General features: G+C 38.1%; 1 protein-coding gene across 1 annotated transcript; it reads left to right on the top strand.

Annotated features, from left to right (window-relative positions):
- The first annotated feature begins 217 nt into the window (after positions 1 to 217).
- Positions 218 to 12605, top strand: pspc1 (paraspeckle component 1). The gene is made up of 10 exons (XM_078243835.1): positions 218 to 664; positions 1258 to 1407; positions 1550 to 1701; positions 1932 to 2027; positions 2619 to 2815; positions 3301 to 3385; positions 3505 to 3610; positions 8815 to 8872; positions 11075 to 11211; positions 11712 to 12605. The coding sequence occupies exons 1-10, from the start codon at positions 284 to 286 to the stop codon at positions 11922 to 11924; spliced, it is 1575 nt and encodes a 524-aa protein (XP_078099961.1). The 5' UTR covers positions 218 to 283; the 3' UTR covers positions 11925 to 12605.
- The last annotated feature ends 844 nt before the right edge of the window (positions 12606 to 13449 follow it).

Raw genomic sequence — 13449 nt, 5'->3', positions numbered from 1 at the left:
TGATGATTCTTCTAGCTTCCCATGGCTGGAAGGGGGTCACAAAACTTCCAGTTGGTATTTACCATTGGAGGTATTTACCATTGGAGGTATTTACCATTGGAGGTATTAAGAGAACGTATTTACGCCCTTGGCTGGATCAAAATAGGACGTTGCGCGCGCAACCACCGCCATCTTTGAAAATCAGGAGGTGTGTGTGTGCACAGCACAGCATCAGCGGTCCACAATCCTTCTCCCCAAAGTTAGTTTAATTAAGATAACGTTACATAAACAACTTTGTCCGAACATGGCTAACCGAAATATGCAGCAAGCAAACATGCAAAGCTGTAATTCTCCTCAACAAGCGAAGCGCGGGACCGACTCCCCGGCCCCGGAGCAGTCACCGGCGAACAAAGACAGCCCAACGCCGCAGCAGCAGCAGTCACCCGCGGCCGAACAAGGGGAAGTAGCCGGAGAAGGAAGCGAAGAAGGCCGGGAGGAAATGACTCTGGATATTACGAGTTTTCGGAAGCCCGGTGAGAAGACGTTCACCCAGCGCTCACGTCTTTTTGTCGGAAACCTCCCGGTGGATATCCCGGAGGAGGAGTTCAAAAACATGTTTGCTAAGTATGGGAACATTGGCGAGGTTTTCATCAACAGAGACCGGGGTTTCGGCTTCGTTCGCTTGGTAAGTCCTGTGTGTGTTGTTTTTTTATTCTGAAACTTACCTCCCCTAACTAACGTTAACGTCAGTATATGTTTTTGGTTTTAATATGTGGACCGACATTTCGTGGCTAAGAGGAGCGAACTAAGCTGCTATGTTAGCAAACACACAAAGTGCTGGTTGACTTATCAACCAGCACTTTAAATCGATCAAGTTATTTGTCACGACTTGACACCATATGCTTGACACCCATATTATAATAACCATTCATCTTACATTCATCCGTAAAATGTGATGTAAAAACAAACTGCAATCTTTAAATATTTGCTCAAAATATTTCACATTAGATTTTCTATAAACTTGGAGTTAGTATATGCTGGTTATTATCAGTTGAAGTGACTTAATTGTGTATCACGATGTCTCAATATATGATTTCATCACGATACGATTCTATTGAAAGGCGAAAAAGAAAATATCATATTGAATTATCACCCAGCCCTACATGGGTGCAAATTCTGGACTGTCAAATATCTTTAGGATAACAATTTGAATACAGTTTATCTGCAGCCCTAACAAATGCCATAATGTCATCATCCCCCCCCCTCTCTTGTCTTCAGGAAACCCGGACGCTGGCAGAGATTGCTAAAGCTGAGCTGGATGGGACTATTTTGAATAATCGACCAATCAGGATCCGCTTCGCTACACACGGTGCTGCGCTTACAGTGCGCAACCTGTTGCCTGTAGTAACAAATGAACTGCTTGAACAGGTATACTGGACAAAAGCTATAAAATCTCAGAAACTCAACAGATTGGGATGTTTGTCAATTGTACTTCCTGTGTCTGCTGCTCTGTGGAATTGCTGATTTCTTTGCAGTGATAAGTAATCTGAAATCCACCCTCTACCATCAGGCGTTTTCTGAGTTTGGGCCAGTGGAACGGGCTATTGTTGTGACAGATGACCGTGGTCGTCCCACTGGGAGAGGCATTGTGGAGTTTGCAAGCAAAGCAGCTGCACGTAAGGCCCTGGAGCGCTGCAAAGAGGGAGCGCTGCTGCTGACCACGTAAGGAGTGTGGGCATGGTGAACACAGAACTGGCTGGGGTTGAATGACTTTGTGGTTTTGGTGTTTTAGTTGCATAATGAAGGTTTAGTTTTTACCTACTCATCCCAAATCAGTTAAACCTTATGCTTGTACAAAAACTAATTACTTATGAGGCATTTTGTCCTTTTCTACTGCATCATCTTTCTTGTAATATCACAGGTTTAATTCAGTGTTGTTTCTGTTTCTTCAGCACACCTTGTCCAGCCATTGTGGAGCCCTCGGAGCACTTTGATGATGAAGATGGACAGCCTGAAAAACTGCTGCAGAAGACTCCAAAGTACTACAAGTAAGTCAACAAGTTATTTGTAGTTATCTTATAGTGCAAATTAGGGCTGGGCAATATATCAATATTATATCGATACCATGATATGAGACTACATATTGTCTTAGATTTTGGATATCGTAATATCGTGATATGACAGAAGTCTTGTCTTTTCCTGGTTTTAAAGGCTGCATTACAGTAAAGTGATGTACTTTTCTGAACTTACCAAACTGTTCTAGCTGATTTTTTATTTGCCTTTACCTCACTTGGACATTATGTCCACATTACTGATGATTATTTATCTAAAATCTAAGTGTGAAGATATTTTGTTAAAGCACCAATTGTCAACCCTAGAATATCGCAGCAATATCGATACCGAGGTATTTGGTCAAGAATATCGTGATATCTGATTTTCTCCATATCGTCCAGCCCTAGTGCAAATTCATGCATAGATTTTTGTTACATTAAAATGTGCTTCAGTTTGTTCATACTGTGGTTTGTTGGTTTTTGAACATTTTGAACTCCACAATGCTCATTCTGTCTCTTGGTCTAGGGTGGCTGACCGTAATCCACTGGAGTTGTTGTTTATTTTTGTATTATCTTTTTTTCCGCCAGGGAACGAGAGCAGATGCCGCATTTTGCCCAGCCGGGGACATTCGAGTTTGAATATTCGTCTCGCTGGAAAGCTCTTCATGAGATGGAGAAACAGCAAAGAGAACAGGTGGACAAGAACATTAAAGAGGCCAAAGAGAAACTGGAGGCTGAGCTAGAAGCGGCCAAACATGAACATCAGCTCATGTTAATGAGACAAGGTAGGGGCTGTGGGCCCGCTTTACTGTACTATGTACTTTAGTGTACTTGATATCTCACATTTGTTCAGGTGGGAAATCAAAACAATACCTGTTTGCAGTGTAGCTGCCTATGGTGATTGATTTAAACTGTAGGTCAGCGTAGGATTTAGCCAGCTGACTCTTTATGGATGTTTTATACATATATAATATCCGGCAGTGTTATGCTTTTATTATATACCCAAGGTAATCATCTTTACCTTCTCTCATTCATTTTGTTTTAGAGAGTAATGATGGGTGAAAAGGGGGAATGGGTTATGTCGCCTCAATTGAATAAATGTTAGAATTTGGTTGCTTATGTCGTGTTGCTCATTGTGATCTCTGAGTTATAGGAAATACTGCCTCATGCATGTTGCCCTTTTGTTTTGTGTTTTCGCATTTATTATTCCTTATATATCCATTCCTCTGCCAGTTCGTGTTACTCATGTTGTCTTCCTCCCTTCTTCCAGATCTAATGAGACGTCAGGAGGAGCTGAGGAGACTGGAGGAGCTCCGCAACCAGGAGCTGCAGAGGCGAAAGCAGATAGAGATGAGGTGTGTTTCCTTTCTTAAGCAAACCATTAGGACAGAGTGAGAGAGCTGTTGAGAGTCCCTCTTGTTTGATTTGGTTGTATTTTATTTGACTATTCTGTCTTTACTCTGTCTGGCTGCAGGCATGAAGAGGAGCGGAGAAGGAGAGAGGAGGAGATGATGCGACACAGAGAACAGGAGGACCTGAGACGCCACCCAGATGGCTTCAAACCAAACTACCTGGACAATGTGAGTACAGCTGGAATACATATATGCTGTCAAACACACTTAGAAACACACTAAAGACTGTCCAGTTACATTTTCACCTAGGGCTGGGCGATATGGAGCAAATCCAATATCACAATGTTTTTGACCAAATACCTCAATATCAATATTGTAGGGTTGACAATTCACACATTTTTACACAATGATTTTTGTGATAAATAATCATCAGGAATGTGGATATAATGACTAAGTGGTTAAAGGCAATTATAAGAACAGCTAGAACAAAATGACATCACTTCTGTAATGTACTACTGTAATGCAGCCTTTAAAACCAGGAAAGGAAAACACTTATATTATGATATCCAAAATCTAAGAAGATATCTACTCTCATATCATGATATCACAATATAATATTGATATATTGTCCAGCCCTATTTGCACTTTTGATACATATTAAAGTATTGTGCACACGCAAACAATCAAGAATCACACCAATCAAAGAGTAAAAGTTGGGTTAATACTTTATTATTCAACAAATGCGTACATGCCCTTTCTCTCTACTTTGCACATCGCCTTAGCACACACTGATCTTTTTAATTCTAGATAGAGTTTTTAGTTTGTTTTATTTCTGTGTCATGCCAAACATTTTGGCCCATCCCACATGGGATTACAAGACACCACAAATTTACTTATTTAATAAACATCTTCCTGTCGCATATACAAATCATTCGGAGAAATACATGAATACAAATATATACATATATACACATACATATATGTATATACACGTACACACACACACACCACACTCAAACAACAAATTCTCATCTACAATTCATCTCGATAAAGAGCTTTTAGATAGAAATCAAAAGAAAGTAGAAATACATAATTAAGCATACTTGCCTCCTATTTGCCTTGGTATGCTACATATCATAGTATATACTATGATATTTAGCATATACATACAGTATATACATATACTATGCACCATAGTGTGAAATGGATCTCAACAGCCTGTATAGTGTACATACTTTAGCAGTGTCGTTTGTAAGTTACGGCAGCATCCTCAGTTATTGGTCTTTGGTATTACAGTAGCTGCAGAGTTTATTTTTTTCTAGCAGTTTTTAGTCTGAATCTATAAATCTATTTCATTGAGGCATATCTTGGGGATTTTTTTTAAACGTGTAGTACACAAGAACCACTTGCCGAAAATGATTTAACTTGGTCCAGAGCCCAGTGTTAGGTTAGCAGCAGCCCCATTTCTTCATTTTTGTTTCTTTTGCATTTCCTACATTTTAGCAGCACCTTGACTGAATTGTGTTGCCTGTGCAGGATTTTCTTATTTCCTCATAGTTTTGTAGCAGCTTTCAGTCATGTCTATATAGACAACATTTTCCATCTTGTTGATTATTTGTTATGGTTTTGTAATAGTTTGTAATAGTCAGGCTGCCATAGTAACACATCACTGTAATACTGTAGTTCATTGTGTCAAACAATGCATGGGATCTCCACTAACCACAGATATTATATTGTTTCACTTTGACTATTTATTTATTTATTTATTAGTAATATATTACTATTATCTGTAAGTTGAATACTAAATCAATATTAGGCCTCTTCTTTTCATGATCCTGTTTTTTCAGAATCTTTCAGAACTGTATGCTTATGCACACCACCTTTTACAGGTGTTGCTTTTGTTTCCACCCCCTGAACAAATAAAAGAAACAAACCAATGCAAGGTCATAATCAAAGATCAGTGATTGGAACAGCACTTTTATGCATGCTGGTAAAGCAGGTTATTCATGGCTTAGAATTCTACAGTCTTGTGTGTAGTTTCTTTTCTATAAATGTGTTTTTCTGAGTTGTGATGTGACTGCACCTTTTATAGTAGCTGCAGTTGTCCTCTCTGTGTAAGTTTGAGGACTCTGTATTCATTATTTTCCTTGATGAACATTCATAGTTACCCTTAAATAATGATAGTATAGATCTCTTGTATTGCCAGCTTTACCTGTTAATTTGACAGGAACATGGTGGGATATATGAATAGAACCAGCCACTCCAACAGATAAGGAAACAAAAACGATGGAGCTTTGATTACGTGGATGAGAGTGGAATGTTTTGCTGTCACACTAAAAATATTTACAAATAACAGTTTGGCTTCTGACCCTAGATCATTTCTAGCATCTCGCTTAGGGCCTAGTAATTAATAAATTTATAAATAATGATTAATGGAACAGGTAATTAATTTACTGGCACAGTGCTCTAAGATCAATGAGCAGGTTTGTAAAAAAACAAACAAAAAGGATTCAAGTGCTAGTTCATACAAGTGGATTTGCAGTGAGAAAAAGGCAGTATGTAATCTGTATGATTTTATTTGATAAAAAAAAAAAAGTTTGAGTGAATTCCAGGTGCCTTATCTGTCAGTATGAGTGTCTGTTGGTGTGATATCTTGTTGATTTCTGTGTGATAACTTTTCTCTTCAAATCCTTTGCTCTGTTTAGAGGTCCTGTTGGAGTCTGCATCTTTACATGCATGTAACACACGCACACACTCAGAACTTTCATCTAGGACCATCTGTCCAATTCATACCAACTCCTTTATGGCCCCCATCTAACACTAATGATTAGTCTTATCAATTAACACACATAGTTTTGAGTAAGATACATGAGAAGTTTCATTTGTATTGTTTTCTTTTAAACTGAAGTGGCATGTGTGTTGTCTCATACAGTTGGTGTGGATTGATATATTAATAGAGTACATGTCAAATTTGACCTCCCTAACAGTGATACTATGAACTCTACATTAGTTTCCTTTGCCGTCCTGTCAATCATAAAATGTAATTTAAAGGTGTATTTTACACATTGGTAGACCACTTTGGTATAATAAAAATATATATACATGGTTTATCATGGGCTGTTAACTAATTGTTAGAGCACAACCTGCTCTTTCTGGCGTTATACTAGTTTGTGCAGGATAATTGTTAAAGACTGATGACTCCCAAAATATAAATGCTATCTGCTGCAATCTACTGCTTCCATTAGCTGCAGCTCATGCATTACTGCCCACAGACACATTTGAATCTGCCATGTCATAAATGTAAGTGGAACAATGATATAAGGTGTTATCACACTTTGAGCACATTCACATTACTACTTATTTTAATTGCAGCATATTGACCATTAAACAGGTAAGTATATTAAGGATACAAAGGTCGAGCATCTCAATATTTGCACAGTAATTTAACATAGTGTCCCAATTTTCCTTAAGGTTTGTGTGGGACAATTTCTGCCATTTCTGTAACTGTATAGTTTTGGCCCACCAAATTAAAGTTCCATACCTGACCATGGGTTACCAATTTGATCTCTGTGATATGTCTACATTTTCTACCTCCAACATAAGAGTATATACACATTTTAGAAGGTAGAGGTTGTAACTGTGCAAAATTCAATCCACCATTATTCTTTGTGATAAGATGGTGAAATGTATACTGTGGTGATAACATTCACTGACCCATTATAGTGAGTTTATAATTTTTCTTAAAAATAGTTTATTTGGTCATTGATGTCCAGTAGGTTTCAATGATATGGATTACGCATTGTCTAGATGTTTTAATTGGTTCATTTTCTTTAAAAAAAACGTTAGTCCTAAAGCAGACTCAATACAGGTCAGTGAAATATTGTTGAACTGTATTCACTTTGTGTGTTTGCAAGATTTTGTATGTGTGAAACGGAGAGAGAGGATTGTGTGTCAGTTTGTGTGTGTGAATGAAATGTATTCATAACTGTGTTTATTGTGAGAATGAATGAATGACCAGATGATGGAGCATCTCTGGTTTTGTGTTTGGGTCCTGAAACACCAAGCTGACAGGCGTCATTCAGCAGTTGCGTTATTCCCAGCACCATTTACTATAGTTAACCATTATCAGCACACGTGGGGCTAATGCATGTTGAATCTGCATCAGAGGCCGTCACTAATTTAGTGTTTTTTATCTTTATCTTTTTTTTGCCTTCACCCTTTCCTTCTTCACAAGAACAGACATAATACTACTGTTTATGTATTCAAGAGTAAAACAAGTACATTAAAATAGATTAACAGATGCATTCTGGTGGTCAGCTGTAGTCTTTGCTATGAGGTTGTTTTGTTTGTTGTTGCTAGGGTTGGGTACTGAACGCGGTGCCAAAAGGGCACCGGTTCTGACGTAAACGGTAGTACCGAGACCGAATAAGAACGAACATTTCGGTTCCTCGTTTCGGTGCCTGACTTTTTTTTTTTTTTCAGAAGCATCGCTGCACGGGACGCTACGTTACCGTTAGCTAGTAGCTGGATTAAACACAATGGTTAAAATGCTGACAGCTTGCATTAAGCGGTGTAAAGTGTGACTGTATTTCCCTGTAGAGATTTCCAACACCAGGACGTAACAGTCAGCAGCTGCCGTTGTCGGAAAAACAACACAAACGGTGCGTTCACTTGAAACTCGCCAGCCTTGTGGTGCATTTTACATTATTGTAAAATACCCTTTTCCCATCTGGTGGTTGTTTTTGTCGTTTACCAGCAATTTACTGGTGAAATAAGTCATTGTTATTACATTATTAATCAATCATTTCATTTTGACCATATGGCCTTAGCAATAAACAAGCCGTTCTTTAATGTCGCCAACTGTCGTTTTGTGCTCCTTTTTTATATTTTATGTTATATACATTATAAATATATGATATATATTTCGGTTCAGGCACCGTTTTAAAAGTATCTTAAAAGTCGCTAATATCTAGTTCAACTTGGTGGTTCAGGATCCTGGGCGAATGTTGTACAGATTGTTTTACACAACTTTTAATTTGGGTTGGGTCTAGAGGCTGACAAAAGTACATGCTTTAAACTCCTAAAAAAACATGTGAATTAAATAGCCTGATATGCTTGCTCCAGCTGATTTGATTAGTAGCCTCAATTTGCAAAGTGTCAGTGTGCATTAAGCTTGTCTGAGACCAGTAAGTCTACAGACCAGCAGGAGGATGGAAAATGTTTCTGCATTGCCAAAGTTTGAGTAGAGGCGAAGAAGCATTGAAGCTGAACCTTAAGTTCACCCTTTCCATCACTGTTAAATTCTTTAAATGCCACGGGCAATTTCTATCATCAGTTTTGTGTAGAAAATTAATACTTTTTCAGAAAGCCTATCCACTGAAGAATTGTACTTTAGCAGTTTTGTTCTGAAGGCTCCTTTTCACTTCTTCCAGAGAGAACAGGAAATGAGAGTGGGTGAGCTGGGCCCTCGTGGAGCCATTAATATGGGAGGTACGGGCATGATTGTGTAAAGACTGGTTGATTCAAAAGCCAGATCAAGTGACGATAATGAGTAAATTATTACTGCCTTAATGTCATTTATCACTATTATTTGTTTTGCATCCCCAGTGGCTCCTTTTCAACAAGATGTATTCACATGTTTGTAATGACTAAAGTAATACTTTGTATGTTTTGACTTCTTTTTTGGTGTAAAATGGACTTACAGGGGATGCAATGCAAAAGAAAAACAAAACCATAATACACCCCATGACAACATAATGTCTGTACTCACAGAATATACAGTGTACTGAACGGGGTTGTTTTTGTTGGGGCGAGGTTTTTATAGTTTGAGAAATATTTGGTCCCTGAGCTCTCATCCTGAATTGAAATTGAATTATTTAACTGTGATATTTATTAACTGTTGTGGCCTTTTGAGTTTGTTTTTACAGTACATTTTCAGGAAGAAACCTAAAGGCTGCAGCATTTATTTAGCGCTTATGATTTTTAAGTGAATCATAGCTGGAAATAAACAAAAATCAACAAGTAAAGACAAACGTCTGTTGACTTTGATCGGGTATGAAAATTGTAAAGTAAATGTTGATGTGCGGAGTGCAGGATGAGGGGCTGGGGACTGAGGTTTTGGTCTATAATGTAGGACAGATTGTTAGATATTCATGGTGGTTCTTCACCATACATTATTACCTAGGATTGCACATCATCTATATAAACAAAACTGCTCTGTTCCATTTGTATTTTTGTTGTTGTTGCACAAACAGTAGCATCCCATTTTTACTTAAAATGTGAGAGGGAGATATGGCATTGCTGTTTGTGTCATGTAATAATTTCTCAGGAAGGTTACAGTCTCATTGCGCCACACAGATCTTCAGAGGTTTTCCCTCTGCTGTGATTTTTCATTGCCTCAGTGGACATTTAAGCCACATACTTCATTTATGTCATGATTTATTTGCTAAATCTGTTTCCATTGCAGCAACCTTTTTTTATTTATTTATTTTTTAACCTCAGCCAAGCATGAAAACCTTTTTGTGATATTTCAACTTTTTTTCAACTTTTTATTATTTACACCCCACTTCCGTTTTTTTTAAAGTGCAAATTGAAAATGCACATAAAAACAGGTGGATGGAATCCAAACTCTTACCTCATTCCTTATTCCTTCCTATGTTATAAAATGTTAATATCCAACACTGTATAGTGTGTTATGTCTGTAGCGCTTTTCACAAAGTGGGAGATATCGTTGGTTTGAGAAATTTCCAATATCTCTGACTCGAAGTCGGAGGCTGCTTGTAATTACAGTTCAAATGATAGTTTTACATCAGTCGTCATGTTGCAACACGTCGGGATTGTATTATTTAACATTTGAAGATCTGAATGGAAGTGGAGAATTCTGTTGTTTGAATGGGATATAACCTTTGATGTCTGTCCCGGTCTGACGGTTTTTTCCTTACAACTCTGAACGCTTCACGACTAAGATGATGTGCAATCCAAGGTTTAGTTAGCAAAAGATGTGGATGTTGGCACTTGGCCTTAAAGTTTAGGTGTCAAAGTAAGAACCTCTCATTATTAATTACACAATCTGCTGTCTCGGTCTATTCTGTCTGTAATGTCTACTTCAACATAATATATGACCTGTTTACTACTTTAAATGAACGTTGGTTTTTAGTTGTGTTGGCATATATTAGGGGTGTGCAAAAAAATCGATTCACATTCGAATCGCGATTCAAGCTCTACCGATTCAAAATCGATTCATAGAATTCAAAAAATCGTTTTAATATTTTTTTATTTGTTTTTAATTGTATGTCTACTGCAATCACATGGGAAAAGTAACTACATTTACATACTGTGAGTCTGAACCGCGATATCGAACCGTGACATTTTCTGAATTGTGCACCCCTAGCATATATATATATAAATATAAATGTTGATTTACAGAACGGTTTTGTAAAGGTCTTACTTCATACTGATAAATTGAATGTACTGTTAATGTGTTTTTTAAATGAGTAGCAAAGTAATAAAATAATAGTCCTCATCAGATGACAGAAATCCTATAAGCTGTCGACCAAAAGCCAACGTTAAATTTTTCTTTGAAGTCATTGAGATTAGTTGTAGTGTTCAGCTACCACAGGTCTTGCGGGGCGTTGGGGTACATTTAACTGACCCACCAAATAACAAACCAATGCTCCGTTGTTTTGCGTGTAGATGGCTATAACCAGGGGTCTCCGGGACCCAGTGGTAACCAGGGTCAAATGATGGGCATGAGTGGAAGGGGAGGAGCCGTTGGCCCAGAGGGAACTGCAAATATGGGGACACCATTGATGTCAGAGAATGGAGCCATGGTAATGTATCAGGAAAGAATTAGGAAGATATAGCTTGTCTCTCAATTAGTCTATCTTCAACTTGAATGCCATTTTCTTTATAGACCATACTACGAGAACGTGGCCTAATAACAGCACATTAGTCAAACCGTCTGTTTAGTAATTAAAAGTCATTGTTTGGCTTCTAAGGAATTCCTAAAAAAAAGTAGTTCTTGAATTTGAGCAAAGGCCTCCCTTTAGCCTTATTTTGAAGCAGAAGTAAACTATTACTATATTTGTAAAAACCTATATTAAGCTTTGACAATTTATCTCAAAACTGTAGACTTAACTAATAGTCTTATTCCTGTGTCTCCCTTTGTCTGCTTGGTTCACCTCACTCCCTTTTACTTTCGGATGGCGACACTTGGATCAAACCCTGACTGATGAACACTGAAATTGCTTTTCTGGATACACTGTATTCGTGTCTGACCCCCGGACACCATTTCCGTCTTTTTTGTTTCCCTGACTCCATGACACCCCAGCAAAACGATAGATACCTGCAGGGTGGATCAGTGGGGGGGCGACCAGAAGTTGAGTCCCCAAAGCAGCAGCAGCCGCAGCAGCAGCAGCAGCCGCCGCCGCAGCAGCAGCAGCCGCCATTAGGCCCTCAAGTTGGACCAGCCCCAGGATTCGGAAGGGGGAGTCCAGTAGGGGGAGTCTTTGATGGGCCAAATAACAAACGCCGCAGATACTAAGATACTTCTGATCATGGAGACACAGTTCTCGTGGATCTTTGTTACTGCCCCAAGCCGATCATCTTTTTCTGTGTTACATCGACCCACTTCCCTCCCTGTGGGAAATGTTTGATATGTTTTTTTTTGCCAGTTTTATTTTTCCTGTAAGGAAAGTTGTCACTGAGAGGCATCTATTTTGTGATTGATAAAACTACAGAGAAATGGTTTGTAGGTACACTTATTTGCAACATTTATACACAATATTTTTCCCAGCATACGTTTCCCCTCTGTTTTTTAAATGACACGGTTTGTGCTTTTTGTCTGCTGAATATTAAGTGTGCAAACAAGTTTCAAAGCATGTCAAGAAGCCCTTTGTGGGTAGACAACTTTGCAGTTGGTGGTGGTTACTATTGTCTTGGATACACTCTATTAAGCTGCTGTATGGGAGTGTTAAATTTAAATTAAGATGAATTAGTTTGGACATTGATTAGAGTCAAAACAAGATTGCTAATCTCTGAAACTGATTAGTAGAGTAAACCTAAAAATACTTTCCTGGGAGTAGGTAGTAGTTTGTGGTCCTCACATTAAAAATACTGTTACTCTTAGCTAATTGGATGTTCAATCATACAGTAAGTGAATGTTTCTGAAGCTTCAGTGCATCCTGTATTTGATGGTTAAGAGAAATAAAACATTTGTAGTAGGTTCTGTCTCTTTGTCATTTGAAAGAATTGTCATTTTCTGACAATTTTCTTGACTGAATAATACGTTTTTTTACGTCTGACCTGCCAATTCCGATATTGGCCCTTTCTGATTTTCTTTCTTTCTAATAACTGTATTTGACAGCATACGCAAACATTTGTGTTTATCAGTGTATTATCTGGAAAATAATGCACTTGACACACATTGCACATGCAAATTTTATGACTTGCTGATCAAATGCCACAAATGTCCCCACCACCAAGGTGTGGTCACCTTTTTATATGAACAATATTTTACTTTGTCTAATCAGGTGATCACAAAATATGTTAAACAAATAATAAGAAGACATTATGGTATCTCCATAGTGTTTATGTGAGTGTCCAGATATATTTGCTGTGTGTGACGTGGGTTTCTGTGTGCGTGACCAAACAAGATCTTCATTTCACTGGATCTGAGAAATGTGATATACACTAACCAGGTGTCAGATTCTAAGAATAGTTTTATAACAGGTAATTACATTTAATTTCTTCCTCTCTTGTATCTTTGCATTGTAAAACACACACACACACACACACACACACACACACACACACACACACACACACACACACACACACACACATGCACAAAGCACTTCTGCAAGCCTAATGATGTGCAGCCAGAAAGGCTAAATGATAAAATGAGAGAAAACTGCTGTGGGATGTTTTGGAGTGTATGTATGTGACATGTATAAGTTATATTTGTTTTTATAAGGTATTTCTGTGAAGCAAATCGTGTCGTGAGTCAATTTCAGACTACGGACTGAGATGTGCCCATTACCAAAGCTGGGTCACTCACATCATGATAA

This window comes from Sander vitreus, chromosome 24 (genome assembly GCF_031162955.1).
Source record: "Sander vitreus isolate 19-12246 chromosome 24, sanVit1, whole genome shotgun sequence".
In the NCBI taxonomy this organism is placed as follows: domain Eukaryota; kingdom Metazoa; phylum Chordata; class Actinopteri; order Perciformes; family Percidae; genus Sander; species Sander vitreus.
This window is presented reverse-complemented; position numbering and strand designations above follow the sequence as displayed.